Below are 16130 nucleotides of genomic sequence, written 5' to 3'. Positions count from 1 at the left end.
TACTTGACCATGCTCAAGTTTGCATGTCCAGGACACTCCAACAATTTATGCATCTTCAAGCTTCTCAACGTCTCTAGCACCTGAGGGAAGTTCTGGTCCAAAGCGGTCACATTGATCCCCATCTCCGAGACATACCTCCCATATGGCTCGAACGAGTGATACCATTGGATAGCATCCCCGTGAACCAATTTCAACTTAGGCCGCTATCCCAAGGGTGGGTTTCCGGACCCTTCAGCAACTTGCTTTCCTTTTGCTTTCCTAGACGACCCCTCGCCTTGCTTGCACTTTTTTGGAGGGGGAGCACTAGTGGATGACTTCCCTGCACCCTTCGCTTTAGATGGACCATCATGATCCATTTCAACCTGCAAAAGAATCACCTCGAATGTGAGAAACAATCAAGAGGTTCGCCTAAAGTCAAAATGAAAGTCTAAGAGAACCCCACACTTAGAACCTAAGACCCTATGCAAGATACTCAAATTGGTTGCCTAGTAAATGCACAAGTGTTGCACAACAAAGGTAATGGGTACGCAAGACTCCCCCCCCCTAGAGAACCCCACACTTAGAACCTCCCCAATAGTGCTTGACTCTTTGCCTATTCACCAAAAATTGCCTTTCTCCATTTAAAGAGTGCAACTCAATTGCACCATATGGGATGACTTTCACCAACTCAAATGGACCTGGCCACCTCGACTTTAACTCACCATGGAACAACTTGAGCATGGAATTGAATAATAATACCTTTTGGCCTGGTTCGAAGTGATGGGGTTTGATACGTATGTCATGCCATCTCTTGGTTTTCTCCTTGTAAAGCTTGGCATTTTCATAAGCATGCAGCCTGAACTCGTCTAACTCATTCAATTGTTAGAGCCTCCTCTCGCCCGCAGCTTCCAAGTCCATATTCAACTTCTTGACTGCCTAATATACCTTATGTTCATGTTCAACTAGCTAGTGACATGTCTTCCCATACATAAGCTTGTACTGAGATGCTCCAATTGACGTTTTGTATGCAATTCTATATGCCCATAAGGCATCATCTAACTTTGCTTCCCAATCCTTCCTATTCACACTCATTGTTTTCTCTAGTAATTGCTTTATTTCTCTGTTTGACACTTTAGCTTGACCACTTGTTTGCGGATGGTACGCGGTGGCAACTCTATGGCAGACCCTATATTTGGCTAGAAGGTTATTTAGAAACCGATTACAAAAATGTGTTTCTTCATCACTAATCAAAGCAAGTGGAGTCCCAAACCTCGAGAATATGTTCTTTTTCAAAAAAGTGGCCACCACCTTGGCATCATTGGTCGGCAGTGCAACGTTCTCCACCCATTTGTACACGTAGTTAACCGCGAGCAAGATGTACTTGTTCCCTCTAGACATTGGAAATAGTCCCATGAAAGCTATGCTCCAGACATAAAAAATCTCCACCTCCAATATATTATTCAAGGTCATCTTATGCCTTCTCATGATTGTTCCTGTTCTCTAGCACAGTCACACTTCTTAACAAATACATGAGTGTCTTTGAATAATGTTAAACAATAGAACCCCGACTGCAACACCTTTGCAACTGTCCTATCTCCTCCATGATGGTCCCCATAAGGCGAGGCATGGCAATCTTACACCACTTGTTCCACCTCTTTTTCAGGAATGCACCTCCTCATCAATTGATTAGTGCATTGTCTGTACAAGAATGACTCATCCAAGTAGTAAAAATTCACGTCATGCAGGAACCTCTTCCTAGCCTTGGGCTATATTTGAGGAGGGAAAACTCCACTCACTAGGTAATTCACATAATACACATACCACGGGGTAGGGTCATATGTGATGGCAAAAAGTTTCTCATCGGGGAATGTCTCCTTAATTTGTCCACCTTCTTCTACGTGCTCATGATTTTGCAGCGAGACAGGTGGTCGACCACTTGGTTTTCTGTGCCCTTCCGATCTCGTATTTCTACGTCAAATTCCTGCAATAATAAAACCTAGCACATCAATCTAGCTTTGAATTCATTTTTTGAAAACAGATACCTATTTGTGGCATGATCGGTGTGGATATTAACTTTTCTTCCCACTAAGTAGGCTCGAACTTTCTCAAAGGCTCACACAACCGCCAATAACTCCTTCTTGGTAGTGGTGTAATTCAACTGTGTATCATCAAGAGTCTTACTCGCATAGTATATGGAGTAAAATATCTTGTCTTTCTATGGCCTAACACTGATCCAATAGCATGGTCACTTGCATCGCACATAAGTTCAAATGACAAGGACCAATCCGGTGCCATAATAATTGGTGTAGCCACCAACTTCCCCTTGAGCTCATCAAATGCCTTCCAACAGGCCTCATCAAATTTGAATGTCACATCCTTTTCGAGCAACCTACACAAAGGAGTAGCAATCTTAGAAAAAACTTTAATAAAATGTCTATAAAACATGCGTGTCCCGAGAAACTCCGGACACCCCTCACTTAAATGGGTGGAGGCAATTTTGCAACTGCCTCCACCTTCGCCTTATCAACTTCAATGCTGCTCCTTGAGACTCTATGGCCCAGAACAAGACCCTCTTGCACCATGAAGTGGTACTTTTCCCAATTTAGCACCAAATTTGTTTCTTTACAATGTGCCAGCACCTTGGCCAAATTTTTTAAAAAATCATCATAAGAAGACCCAAAGACTGAAAAGTCATCCATCAAGACTTCTACGAATATTTCCACCATATCAGTGCAAAATAGACATCGTGCACCTTTGTAAAGTGTTGGTGCATTGCGCAGACCAAATGGCATTTTCTTAAAAGCATAAGTACCATAAGGGCGTGTGAAAGTCGTCTTCTCTTGATCCTCTGGGGCTATAACAATCTGTGAAAGTCGTCTTCTCTTGATCCTTTGGGGCTATAATAATCTGGTTGTACCCCGAATATCCATCAATGAAGTAGTAGTACTCATGTACAGCCAACCTATCCAATATTTGGTCAATGAATGGAAATGGGAAGTGATCCTTGCAAGTTGCTTTGTTGAGCCTTCTATAATCAATGTATACTCTCCACCCCGTCATAGTGAGAGTAGGAATTAGCTCATTTTTCTCATTCTCTACAATAGTTATCTCGCCCTTTTTAGGAACACATTGCACTGGACTCACCCAATTACTATCAGAAATAGAGAAGATGATACTTGCATCAAGCCACTTAATTACTTCCTTCTTCACGACCTCCTTCATAATGGGATTCAACCTCCTTTGATGCTCAAAACTTGGGAGGTGCCCATCTTCCATAAAACATTTATGCATGCAAAAAGATGGACTGATTCCCTTAATATCAGCAATTGTCCACCCAATAGCTCTTTTGTGTTCACGAAGCACTCTTAATTAGCAGCTTTTCTTTTTGCAAGGTAGTCAAGCTAGATGAGATAATCACTGGCAATGTTTCAGTACTTCCCAAGTAGGCATAGCGCAGGTGCACTGGTAGAGGCTTGAGTTCTAGTTTTGGCTTAACTCCTCATATCTTCTAAGCCCATGAACATACTTGCAAGCCATGTTGAGGACTTTCTCAATCTCTTCCACCAAATCATCTTCTCTTTCTTCTTTATCCCCTAATAAAGCTCATTCAAGGGGGTCTGTACGGCTCATATAAGGCATCACTGAGGTCACATCATTTTCTACCACAAAAATCATTGATATCTCTTCATATGGACTAGCAATTCGAGTGCTTTATAAACATTGAAGACCTCTACTCGATCACCCACTCTCATTGTCATTTTCCCTTCACATCCATCAATAATATCTCGGCCCGTGGCTAGGAATGGACACTCCAAAATAAATGGGACTTCCTTATCAGGCTCATAATCCAAGATAATGAAATCGGCAGGGAACATGAAAGAACCCACTTGGACTAACACATCTTCAATCACGCCTTCTGGACTAGCAATGGATCCATCTGCCAATTGCAGTATCACTGTAGTAGGTCGTGGCTCACCCAAACCTAATTGCTTGAGCACAGATAGCAGCATCAATTGATGCTTGCTCCGAGATCACACAAGGCTCACCCAACTGTGTGATTACCAATCGAGATCTGACTAGTAAAACTCCCTGGATCCTTTAACTTCTGAGGTAGCTTGCTTTGAATTCGTGAACTACATTCTTCCGTGAGTGCCACAGTTTTGAACTTGGTTAACCTAATTTTATTTGCCACTATGTCTTTGACATATTTTTCATATTCGGGCACTTCCTACTAGATATCTACCAATGGGATATTTATTTGTACTTGCTTCAAAATGTCCGGGAATTTTTTGTAGGCAGCATTGTTTGTACACCCTATATTTTCATACGTAAAAATATGTAGTAAGCAAACTAATGTAGGACCAAAAATGAGATAATATTTAAAAGTATATAAAGTTAGTTAATCATGTTACCTCTGAGGTTACAAATATTGAAGATCATGAACAGCAAGTACAAATAGGGTTGGACGGTTCAGAAGCTAAAGCAATTGAAGAAAATAATGTTTCGTCGAAAGTCGACAAGTTGGGAATGTTATACCATGTACCTTTGGGGTGAGACTAGGGTGCTTAACATGATAAGGAGATTATGTTATGATTTATATTAGTCGTATGACATCCGTGTGTTATGTTTTGAAGTCAAGCGAGTTGTGGAACAAAAGTCGATGAAAGTCATCACAAGTTACATTCATTAGTTTTACTGAAACTTTGGGTCAAATGTAACTGCAATTTTCTCCCAATATACTTAGAGTTATGGGATGTTCCACCCATAAGATTAAATATCTATGAGTCTATTTTCCAATGCATTAAACCGTTTGTCAATACGACATCGGAGTAGAGCGATATGGGCATTTTTCCGATACTGCGCAAGCTGCTAGGTGACAAGTAGGTGTGTCACCTACTTGCTTAAATGAGAGCCCAAAAATGGGCCATTTTGGGTCGTCCAAAGAGGCCTTTTAAAGGCCTATTTTCTTCATATAATAGAATTAAAATAGAGCATAATAACCAGACATAAGCTCTGCAAAAATCCTCCCAAATATTTCCCACAAACCCTAATTGATTTTCTCTCCCTTTCAAGTTCTAATTGGAGGTAAAACCTAGAGTTTGAAGAACCAAGATAGGAGCTGAGTTATCCAACAAATAAGGTGATTTTACTGCTCTCTTTCATCCATTTTTTCTGCTATAAATTCATGGTAAGTCGTTCTATACTTGTAAGAACTCACGGGACGGTGATCGGAAGCCGTGAGTTCGAGTTATTTACTTGTAGCGGACTATTTTGTGGACTGTTTTGTGTTGCTGTTGGGCTGCGTGTTTTACTACTATTTTGTGGAGTTTTTGAGGAGGAAGGGGGTGTAGAAACACCATATAAATGTAGGGTGGTTGGCTGGTCGTTCGTCATAACATTTTCGAGTCGTTTGACACTACTACGGTGGTCGTTTTGTGTATGAAGAGATTGGGGTGTGTTGGGCTATTTTGTAGTATTTGATGGCGTATATAGGGCTGGAAAATGATGTATATATGTTGTTATTGTTCTGTTCTTGTATTGTTGGTGTTATCTTGAATTTGGAGGAAGTAAGGATTATAGGGGAGATGCTGCCCGTTTTAATACAAAATAAGCTTGTCGTTCGTTGTGCGATAGTTGTAACTTTCGTAACTTAATGATAGTATTATTATCATTCTTGTAGATTAAGGTGCGAAGAGGTGAGTTCAACTTAGTGATTGGAAAGATTGTGATAAGGTATGTTAAGGCTAAGCCCTTCCTTTATTTTGGCATGATCTCGTAGCTACATGTGTTAATAATGAGACATAAAGAGAAGTTTGTATTCATGAATTTATTTACATTATTCTAGTCTCATAAGTTACAATATTATTCCTTATCGAGACTTCATATTCAGTTTAGTTTTGTCTTTATTCAATCAAGAGAGCAGAGGGTCTATATATATATATAGTATTATAGTATTTGCACCACCATCGAGCTATAATCGGTGGGCAGGCCCCTATTGGGCGACCTCTGATCAGATGGTAAGTTATATACCAAGCCTACTATGGCCGAGCACCTATGAGCGAGCCCAGAATGGCCAAGATACAGAGCCTAGTATGGCCGAGAGCCTATGAGAGAGCATACTACGACGGAGCAGTTACACGTTCTGAGCCCTATAGGGCCAGACATTTATTTTACTTACTATATTGAGAGAGTTGAGTCAGTATCAGCAGGTAAGTATATCTCCAGACCATCTTTGACTCCCAGTTAATTTCAGTTATCATATTATCAGTTCAGTTTCAGCTTTCAGTTATTTTATTGCCTTACATACTCGGTACATTATTTCGTACTGACGTCCCTTTTCTGGGGGCGCTGCATTTCATGCGTGCAGGTTCAGACAGACAGACGGGTAGACCTCCTCAGTAGGTGTTTCCCGAGTTCAGCCTGATCGGTAAGCTCCACGTCTTTCGGAGTTGCCAGGTCTAGAGTTTTGTGTACATCTTATGTATATCTGTATATATGTTATGGGTAGGTCGGGGCCCTGTTCCGATCACAGTACATCTATCAGTAGAGGCTTGTAGACATATCCTGTTAGTTAGTGCAGTATGTTGGGTTTGTAGGCCTGGTATGTATAATTTGGTGGTTTGTCAGCTGTAGTAGCTATGACGGCCTTGTCGGCCTAGCTTTATATTGATGTTTAGTTAGCGCTAGTTTCCATTCAATTTTATATTTTGCTTCGCAAATTATCTTGCAAGGTGGCCCCATGGCCAAAGTATGACATTATATGTTCAGAGTCCCTTAGTCGCAATTTGGTACGCCAGGTTAGGTGAGGCACCGGGTGCTGGTCTCGCTCCTAGGTTCGGGGCGTGACAAACTTGGTATCAGAGCAGTTTTGTCCTAGGGAGTCTACAAGTCGTGTCTAGTAGGGTCTTGTTTATAGATTTGTTGTGCACCATATTATATAAGCAGGGAACTACAGGGCATTTAGGAGTTGGTTACCCTTCTTTGAAATCTAAACCGTGCTATAGAACTGAGTTATAGGAAATTTGAATTAAACTTATGTGTTGGTGTTTGCATGCACAGATGACGATGACTAGGAAGACTACGGCTAGCGAGAGGAGAGATACAGCAGCAGGTGAGGGGACCAGCAGGGTACTCCCAGTAGATGGGGCCCAGCCTGAGGCCCAAGGCGAGACCCCTACTCAGCCATTACCGGCTCCTCCACCAACTGCGGAGATTCCTAGGGATACCGCACATCTAGTTCCCCCTCCACTTCCATCAGATCAGGACTTGAGAAGTGCGGTGCATTTGTTGACACGGTTGGTGGCTACCCAGTAACAGGCTAGGGCATCAGCTAGTGCAGGAACTTCTGAGGGGTCTGGGAGTTCAAGGGTCCGAGAGTTTATTGCTTTGAGTCCTCCAGAGTTCACGGGGACAGATCAAAGGGAGGACCCACAGGATTTCATAGATCAGCTTTACAGGATCTTTCGTGTTATGCATGCCACGGAGAAAGAGGCAGTTAAGCTATCAGCTTTTTGACTCCGAGATATAGCCATCTTTTGGAACGAGGGATGGGAGAGGTCCAGGGGACGTGATGCACCTCCAGCTATTTGGGAGAATTTTTTAGATGCCTTCCTTGACCAGTAATTACCACGGGAGATCCGACAGGCTCGAGTCGATCAGTTTCTAGCCCTCAAGCTGGGTAATATGAGTGTTCGAGAGTATAGTCTCCGTTTTGACTCATTGGCCAGATATGCACCATCCATAGTTGCTACTATGCGGGACAGGATTCACAGGTTTATGGTAGGGTTAGCCCCAGAGTTAACCAAGGCATGTGCCACCACTGCATTGCAGGATAGTATGGATATCTCCCGGATTCAGGCATTGGCCCAGAATATCGAAAGGGGCAGGCGTCGGCAGCAGGGTACAGAGAGGGCTGAGCAAGGGCAATGTAAGAGGATGAGATTTCCTAGGTCTCAGGAGCAATCTCAGGGTAGTTATAGGACCCAGTACTTCGGACGGCCACCTAAGCCTCCGCCACCTCAGTTACAGGGTTACAGGTATGACCGCTATACTCAGTCAGGACCAGGTGAGAGCTCACGGGCGTCGGGTTTGTAGCGACAGCGAGGTTCTATGCAGACATGGTCATTTCCGCCGCGGTGTGACATCTTTGGTAGAGGACACTTGGGCCAATGCCGAGCAGTTTCAAATGCTTGTTATACATGTGGGCATCCGGGGCATATGATGAGAGATTGCCCAAATAGAGATTCTAGGGAAATGGCACAACCAGCGAGTTCAGCAACAGGATCATCTATGTCTGTGCATCCTTCAGGGTGCGAGTCTTAGTCTTCGGCTGGTAGAGGTCGAGGCAGAGGTAAAGGTTCCAGTTCAGGTGGTAATCAGAACCGTATCTATGCTTTAGCGGGTCGACAGGACTAGGAGTCTTCACCAGACATTGCGACAGGCATATTGACCATTTGCTCTCACGATGCTTATGCTTTGATAGACCCAGGATCTACTTTATCGTATATTACCCCATTTGTCGCAAGGACGTTTGGTATAGTGCCTGAAATACTAAGTGATCCTTTTGTGGTATCTACACCTGTCGGAGAATTGATTATTGCTAGACGGGTTTACCGAGGTTGTACGGTGACAATTTGTAGTCGTCAGACCTCAGCTGACCTAGTTGAGCTAGAGATGATGGATTTTGATGCTATCATGGGCATGGACTGGTTGGCAGCTTGCTATGCCACAGTTGATTACCGAGCAAAGGCAGCCAAATTTCATTTTCCGGGTGAGCCAGTCCTTGAATGGGTAGGTAATACACCAACACCCAGAGGTAGGTTTATTTCCTATCTGAAGGCGAGGAAAATGATCGCAAAAGGGAGCATTTATCATATTGTGCGAGTTAGAGATGCAGATGCTGAGATACCTACACTTCAGTCTATTCCCGTAGTCAAAGAGTATGCAGATGTGTTTCCAGATGAGCTTCCAGGTATTCCTCCAGAGCGAGAGATTGATTTTAGCATCGATTTGCTTCCAGGAACTCAACCAATATCCGTCCATCCGTATAGAATGGCACCTGCCAAATTGAAGGAGTTGAAGGAGCAGTTAAAAGATTTGTTAGAGAAAGGTTACATTAGGCCCAATACCTCACCTTGGGGTGCACCAGTACTATTTGTGCAGAAGAAAGATGACTCGCTGAGGATGTGTATCGATTATAGGCAGCTGAACAAGGTAACTATTAAGAATAAGTATCCACTTCCAAGGATTGATGACTTGTTTGATCAGTTGCAGGGGGCTAGATGCTTTTCAAAGATAGATTTGAGGTCGGGGTACCACCAGGTCAGAGTTCGGGAAAAAGATATTCCGAAGATAGCCTTCAGGACCCGCTTCGAGTTCCTTGTCATGTCCTTCGAGTTGACTAATGCACCCGCCGTATATATCGACTTGATGAATAACCTATTCAAGCCATTTTTAGATCTGTTCGTGATAGTATTTATTGATGATATTCTAGTTTATTCCCGTTCAGAGGATGAGCATGCGGACTACCTGCGAGCGGTACTCCAAACCCTTCATGATCGTAGGTTGTATGCTAAGTTTTCTAAATGTGAGTTCTGGTTGAAGTCTGTAGCATTCTTGGGGCATATTGTATCAGATGAAGGTATAAAGGTGGACACTCAGAAGATTGAGGCCGTGTAATCTTGTCCTAGACCTACCTCTCCGACAGAGGTTCGTAGCTTTCTAGGCTTAGCAGGATACTACCGGAGGTTCGTAGAGGGTTTTTCCTCCCTTTCGGCACCATTGACGAAGTTGACGCAGAAAGAAACTAAGTTTCAATGGACGGAGGCTTGCGAGCGGAGTTTCCAAGAGCTTAAGAATAGGTTGACCTCAGCGCCAGTTCTAACACTTCCAGAGGGTCTAGAGGGTTATGTCGTGTATTGTGATGCATCAGGTGTCGGGTTAGGATGTGTCCTGATGCAACATGGGAAGGTAATTGCGTATGCTTCAAGGCAGTTAAGGAAGCACGAGAGGAATTATCCGACCCACGACCTCGAGTTAGCTGCGGTTGTCCATGCACTTAAGATATGGCGGCATTATTTATATGGTGTTCATGTTGATGTATTTACAGATCATAAAAGCCTACAATATATCTTCAAGCAGAAAGAGTTGAATTTGCGACAAAGGCGATGGCTTGAGTTATTGAAAGATTACGATGTTAACATTCTCTACCATCTAGGGAAAGCTAATGTTGTAGCAGATGCCTTAAGTCGCCGATCTATGGGTAGCTTAGCACATGTAGAGGCCGAGAAAAGATAATTAACTAGAGAGATTCATCAATTGGCTTGTTTGGGGGTTCAGTTAGTAGATTCTGAGGATGGTGGAGTTGTACTCCAAAACACTGCAAAATCATCCCTCATAGCTGAAGTCAAGGAAAGGCAGTACGAGGACCCAGAGTTGGTCGAGTTGAGAGAGCGAGTTCCACAGCAGAAGAAGCCATTGTTAGAGCTCAAGGGAGATGGGGTTCTCAGATATAGGGGTCGTTTGTGTGTTCCAGATGTAGCAGGGCTACGAGCCAGGATTATGTCAGAGGCACATTATTCATGGTATTCCATCCATCCTGGGTCGATGAAGATGTATCATGACATTAAGGATATGTACTGGTGGAACGATATGAAGAAGAACATTGCTGAGTTTGTCGCCCAATGTACTAGTTGCCAGCAAGTGAAGGTAGAGCACCAGAAGCCCGGAGGGCTAATGCAGACTCTAGAGATCCCGACATGGAAATGGGAGGCGATAAACATGGAATTTATCACGGGTTTACCTCGTTCTAATCGTAAGTTCGATTCCATATGGGTGATAGTCGATAGGCTCACAAAATTAGCTCACTTCCTACCTGTCAGATCTACATATACAGCAGAAGATTATGCAAAGTTATATATTAAGGAGATAGTGCGGCTACACGGAGTACCAGTTTCTATTATATCTTACCGTGGGGCTAAGTTTACAGCACATTTTTGGAGATCATTTCAGAGAGGTCTAGGGACTCAGGTGAATCTCAGCACAGCTTTTCATCCGCAGACTAATGGACAAGCCGAGCGCATAATTCAGACGCTCGAGGATATATTATGAGTATGTGTGTTGGATTTTAAAAGAAGTTAGGATGAACATCTACCTCTTATCGAGTTTGCATATAATAACAGTTACCACTCCAGTATCCAGATGGCTCCTTACGAAGCTTTGTATGGGCGTAAGTGCAGATCTCCTATAGGGTGGTTTGATGTTGGGGAATCTGGGTTATATGGGCCAGACCTGGTTCAACAGGCCATAGAGAAAGTAAAGCTTATCCGGGAGCGACTGTTGACAGCTCAGAGTCGTCAGAAGTCATATTCTGACGTGCGGCGACGAGACTTAGAGTTCAGGATTAATGACTGGGTATTCTTAAAGGTATCACCTATGAAGGGCGTGATGAGGTTTGGCAAGAAAGTTAAGCTTAGCCCATGGTATATTGGGCCTTATAGGATCATTCGGAGAGTGGGCCAAGTAGCTTATGAGTTAGAGTTGCCCTCAGAATTGGAGTCTGTCCATCCGATTTTTCACGTATCTATACTACAGAAGTGCATTGGCGGTCCTACCCAGGTGGTGCCCATGGATGATGTATAGATTACAGAGGACTTGTCATACGAGGAAATTCCAGTTGCCATCCTAGACCGACAAATCCTCAAGCTATGAAATAAGGAGGTAGCTTCCGTGAAGGTTTTATGGAGGAGCAAGAATGTAGAAGAGATGACGTGGGAATCGGAGGAAGAAATAAAGTCTAAATACCCCCACCTATTTCAAACTGAAGATATGTCTCGAGATGGGACGCTACAACACAGCTCTATTCAGGCTAGCAGGTCATCCGGTAAGCTTCTATTTTTCACTTTTAGTATTTATGATTTACGGTCGGTGAGGCGAAGTGTTGCAATTTATAAACATTGGCCATGTGTGGCATGCATAGTATGTTTTTTGGCTACGTGCAGGTTGGTTTTAACCTAGTGTACGAAGGATACTCTGGCAAAAAAATTTCAAAGTCTCTAAGAGTAAACATTCGAGGACGAATGTTCCCAAGGGGAATGATGTTACACCCTATATTTTCGTACGTAAAAATGCGTCGTAAGCAAACTAATGTAGGACCAAAAATGAGATAATATTTAAAAGTATATAAAGTAAGTTAATCATGTTACCTCTGAGGTTACAAATATTGAAGATCATGAACAACAAGTACAAAGAGGGTTGGACGGTTCAGAAGCTAAAGCAATTGAAGAAAATAATGTTTCGTCGAAAGTCGACAAGTTGGGAATGTTATACCATATACCTTTGGGGTGAGACTAGGGTGCTTAACATGATAAGGAGATTATGTTATGATTTATATTAGTCGTATGACATCCGTGTGTTATGTTTTGAAGTCAAGCGAGTTGTGGAACAAAAGTCGATGAAAGTCATCACAAGTTACATTCATAAGTTTTACTGAAACTTTGGGTCAAATGTAACTACAATTTTCTCCAAATATACTTAGAGTTATGGGGTTTTCCACCCATCAAATTAAAGATCTATGAGTCTATTTTCCAATGCATTAAACCGTTTGGCAATACGACATCGGAGTAGAGTGATATGGGCAATTTTACGATACTGCGCAAGCTGCTAGGTGACAAGTAGGTGTGTCACCTACTTGCTTCAATGAGAGCCCAAAAATGGGCCATTTCGGGTCGTCCAAAGAGGACTTTTAAAGGCCTATTTTCTTCATATATTAGAATTAAAATAGATCATAACAACTAGACATAAGCTCTGCAAAAATCCTCCCAAAAATATCCCACAAACCCTAATTGATTTTCTCTCCCTTTCAAGTTCCAATTGGAGGTAAAACCTAGAGTTTGAAGAACCAAGATAGGAGCTGAGTTATCCAACAAATAAGGTGAGTTTACTTCTCTCTTTCATCCATTTTTTCTTCTGTAAATTCATGGTAAGTCGTTCTATACTTGTAAGAACTCACGGGACGGTGATCGGAAGCCGTGAGTTCGAGTTATTCACTTGTAGCGGACTGTTTTGTGGACTGTCTTGTGTTGCTGTTGGGTTGCGTGTTTTACTACTATTTTGTGGAGTTTTGGAGGAGGAAGGGGGTGTAGAAACACCATATAAATGTAGGGTGGTGGGCTGGTCGTTCGTCATAACATTTTCGGGTCGTTTGACACTACTACGGTGGTCGTTTTGTGTATGAAGAGATTGGGGTGTGTTGGGCTGTTTTGTAGTATTTGATGGCGTATATAGGGCTGGAAAATGATGTATATATGTTGTTATTGTTCTGTTCTTGTATTGTTGGTGTTATCTTGAATTTGGAGGAAGTAAGGATTATAGGGGAGATGCTGCCCGTTTTAATACAAAATAAGCTTGTCGTTCGTTGTGCGATAGTTGTACCTTTCATAACTTAATGATCGTATTACTATCATTCTTGTAGATTAAGGTGCGAAGAGGTGAGTTCAACTTGGTGATTGGAAAGATTGTGATAAGGTATGTTAAGGCTAAGCCCTTCCTTTATTTTGGCATGATCTCGTAGCTACATGTGTTAATAATGAGACATAAAGAGAAGTTTGTATTCATGAATTTATTCACATTATTCTAGTCTCATAAGTTACAATATTATTCCTTATCGAGACTTCATATTCAGTTTAGTTTTGTCTTTATTCAGTCAAGAGAGCAGAGGGTCTATATATATATATACACAATATTATAGTATTTGCACCACCATCGAGCTATAATCGGGCTATAATCGGTGGGCAGGCCCCTATTGGGCGACCTCTGATCAGATGGTAAGTTATATACCAAGCCTATTGTGGCCGAGCGCCTATGAGCGAGCCCAGAATGTCCAAGATACAGAGCCTAGTATGGCCGAGCGCCTATGAGAGAGCATACTATGGCGGAGCAGTTACACGTTCTGAGCCCTATAGGGCCAGACATTTATTTTACTTACTATATTGAGAGAATTGAGTTAGTATCAGCAGGTAAGTATATCTCCAGATCATCTTTGACTCCTAGTTAATTTCAGTTATCATATTATCAGTTCAGTTTTAGCTTTCAATTATTTTATTGCCTTACATACTCGGTACATTATTTCGTACTGACGTCCCTTTTCTGGGGGCGCTGCATTTCATGCGTGCAGGTTCAGACAGACAGACGGGTAGACCTCCTCAGTAGGTGTTTCCAGAGTTCAGCCTGATCGGTAAGCTCCACATCTTTCGGAGTTGCCAGGTCTAGAGTTTTGTGTACATCTTATGTATATCTGTATATATGTTATGGGTAGGTCGGGGCCCTGTTTTGATCACAGTACATCTATCAGTAGAGGCTTGTAGACATATCCTGTTAGTTAGTGCAGTATGTTGGGTTTGTAGGCCTGGTATGTATAATTTGGTGGTTTGTCAGCTGTAGTAGCTATGACGGCCTTGTCGGCCTAGCTTTATATTGATGTTTAGTTAGCGCTAGTTTCCATTCAATTTTATATTTTGCTTCGCAAATTATCTTGCAAGGTGGCCCCATGGCCAAAGTATGACATTATATGTTCAGAGTCCCTTAGTCGCAATTTGGTACGCCAGGTTAGGTGAGGCACCGGGTGCTGGTCTCACTCCTAGGTTCGGGGCGTGACAATTGTCTTTCACTTTCTGTAATATCTACGGGAAAAGGGAGTGGTGGCTTAGCCACTATAGATGATGGTGGCTTTGCCACCGCCTCTTTAGCTGGCCTTTATGCTAAAATCTCTTTTGGTACCTCATCTTCCATGTTGACCGAGTTTTCAGCAAAAGTGACTTGTTTTCTCTTTTTGGAGGGCACTTCCACAAACTCTCTTCCATTTCACAATGTCACATAATTAACATGAGCTTTAGGATTTGCCTCGGTATCACTTGGAAGGGCCCCAACTGGCCGAGTATTTTGGGAATTAGCAAGTTTCCCCATTTGTCGCTTTAGATTCCGAATGGCTGCTGAGTGGGCTGCTGCTTGGGCCTAATGGTTAGCCATTATCTTCTTTAGCATCTCCTCAATATTTCTTATTGGGTTTGTTTATTGTTCAGCCTGTGGTTGTGGTCTATATTATTGTGAGGAGCTTGTGGCCTATATTGATTCTGAGTACCTTGATTCCCACCTCATGAAAAGTTTGGGTGGTTCCTCCAATTTAAATTATAGGTGTTCCCATACTGATTTTCCTAGCCTTGATTTGCACTACCCACAAAGCATACAGACTCTGGATTTGCTGGGCATATATCACTCGTGTGACCCTCTCCACAAACTTCACAAAATGCATGAACTTGTTGCATATTGAGAACCATGGCCATATTATTGAAATGGTTGGCCAATATAGCAACTTGTGCCGATAATACAGAAACAACATCTAGCTCAAGGACCCTTGCAGTTTTGTGGACTATATGTCTGCCCATTTCTCCTAGTCTATCATGATTACTTTTGGAGACTTTGTTCAACAATGCATAAATCTCATCAAAGTTTTTCTCCAACACCTTACCACCGGCTGCAGCATCTACCACGATCTTAATCTCTAGGTGCAGCCCTTCTATGAAGGTATGAGCCAGCACTTCATTGGTTTGATTGTGGTGAGGACAATCTCGAAGCAGCCCCTTGAACCTCTCCCAAGCAGAATATAAGGACTCGCCCTCCTTCTGTTTAAAAGTGACTATTTCACTTATGATCATTACAGTTTTACCTGAAGGGAAAAATCGTGCGAAGAATTTACGTGCTAGATCATTCCATGATGTAATAGAGTTAGCTGGTTCCACCTTCAACCATCTCTTCACTTCGCCCAATAGAGAGAAAGGAATAGTGTGAGCCTCACATAGTCCGGTGTGAATCCATTTGTGATATAAGTATCACTGACCTCCAAGAAGTTCAGAATGTGTTGCTGTGGATCCTCATGTGGTACATGAATTGCCCGTTTGAATGAAACGGCTGGATCATGCTCTGTTTCAGCTCAAAGGACCCAGTGATTCTAGGATTCACGATTCCAGATGTGGCATTAGCAATGCTATGCATCGCAATTTCCTGCACTGCCAAAGGTTACCCATCTGCCATCTCCACAGGCAGTTGAACAAGTGCCTGAAGATTATCTGTATCCCTTTCTTCTCTCAACCTTCTGT

General features: G+C 42.6%; 1 protein-coding gene and 1 non-coding gene across 2 annotated transcripts; one reads left to right on the top strand and one right to left on the bottom strand.

Moving 5' to 3' along the window:
• Positions 1 to 203: 203 nt before the first annotated feature.
• LOC142177163 (uncharacterized) lies at positions 204 to 3989 on the bottom strand. The gene is made up of 7 exons (XM_075245631.1): positions 3722 to 3989; positions 3506 to 3572; positions 2792 to 3322; positions 2161 to 2368; positions 968 to 1479; positions 739 to 835; positions 204 to 362 (listed from the first exon to the last, which is right to left on the bottom strand). Exons 1-7 carry the CDS (start codon positions 3987 to 3989, stop codon positions 204 to 206), a joined length of 1842 nt encoding a protein of 613 aa, XP_075101732.1.
• Positions 3990 to 15582: 11593 nt separating this feature from the next.
• On the top strand, positions 15583 to 15688 carry LOC142177814 (small nucleolar RNA R71). Its single transcript, XR_012706365.1, has one exon. It is a non-coding gene; the product is annotated as a small nucleolar RNA R71 (small nucleolar RNA).
• Positions 15689 to 16130: the final 442 nt, after the last annotated feature.

This window comes from Nicotiana tabacum, chromosome 23 (assembly GCF_000715075.1).
Source record: "Nicotiana tabacum cultivar K326 chromosome 23, ASM71507v2, whole genome shotgun sequence".
Taxonomy (NCBI): Eukaryota; Viridiplantae; Streptophyta; class Magnoliopsida; order Solanales; family Solanaceae; genus Nicotiana; species Nicotiana tabacum.
The sequence above is the reverse complement of the archived record's forward strand: the minus strand, read 5'-3'. Positions and strand labels throughout refer to the sequence as shown.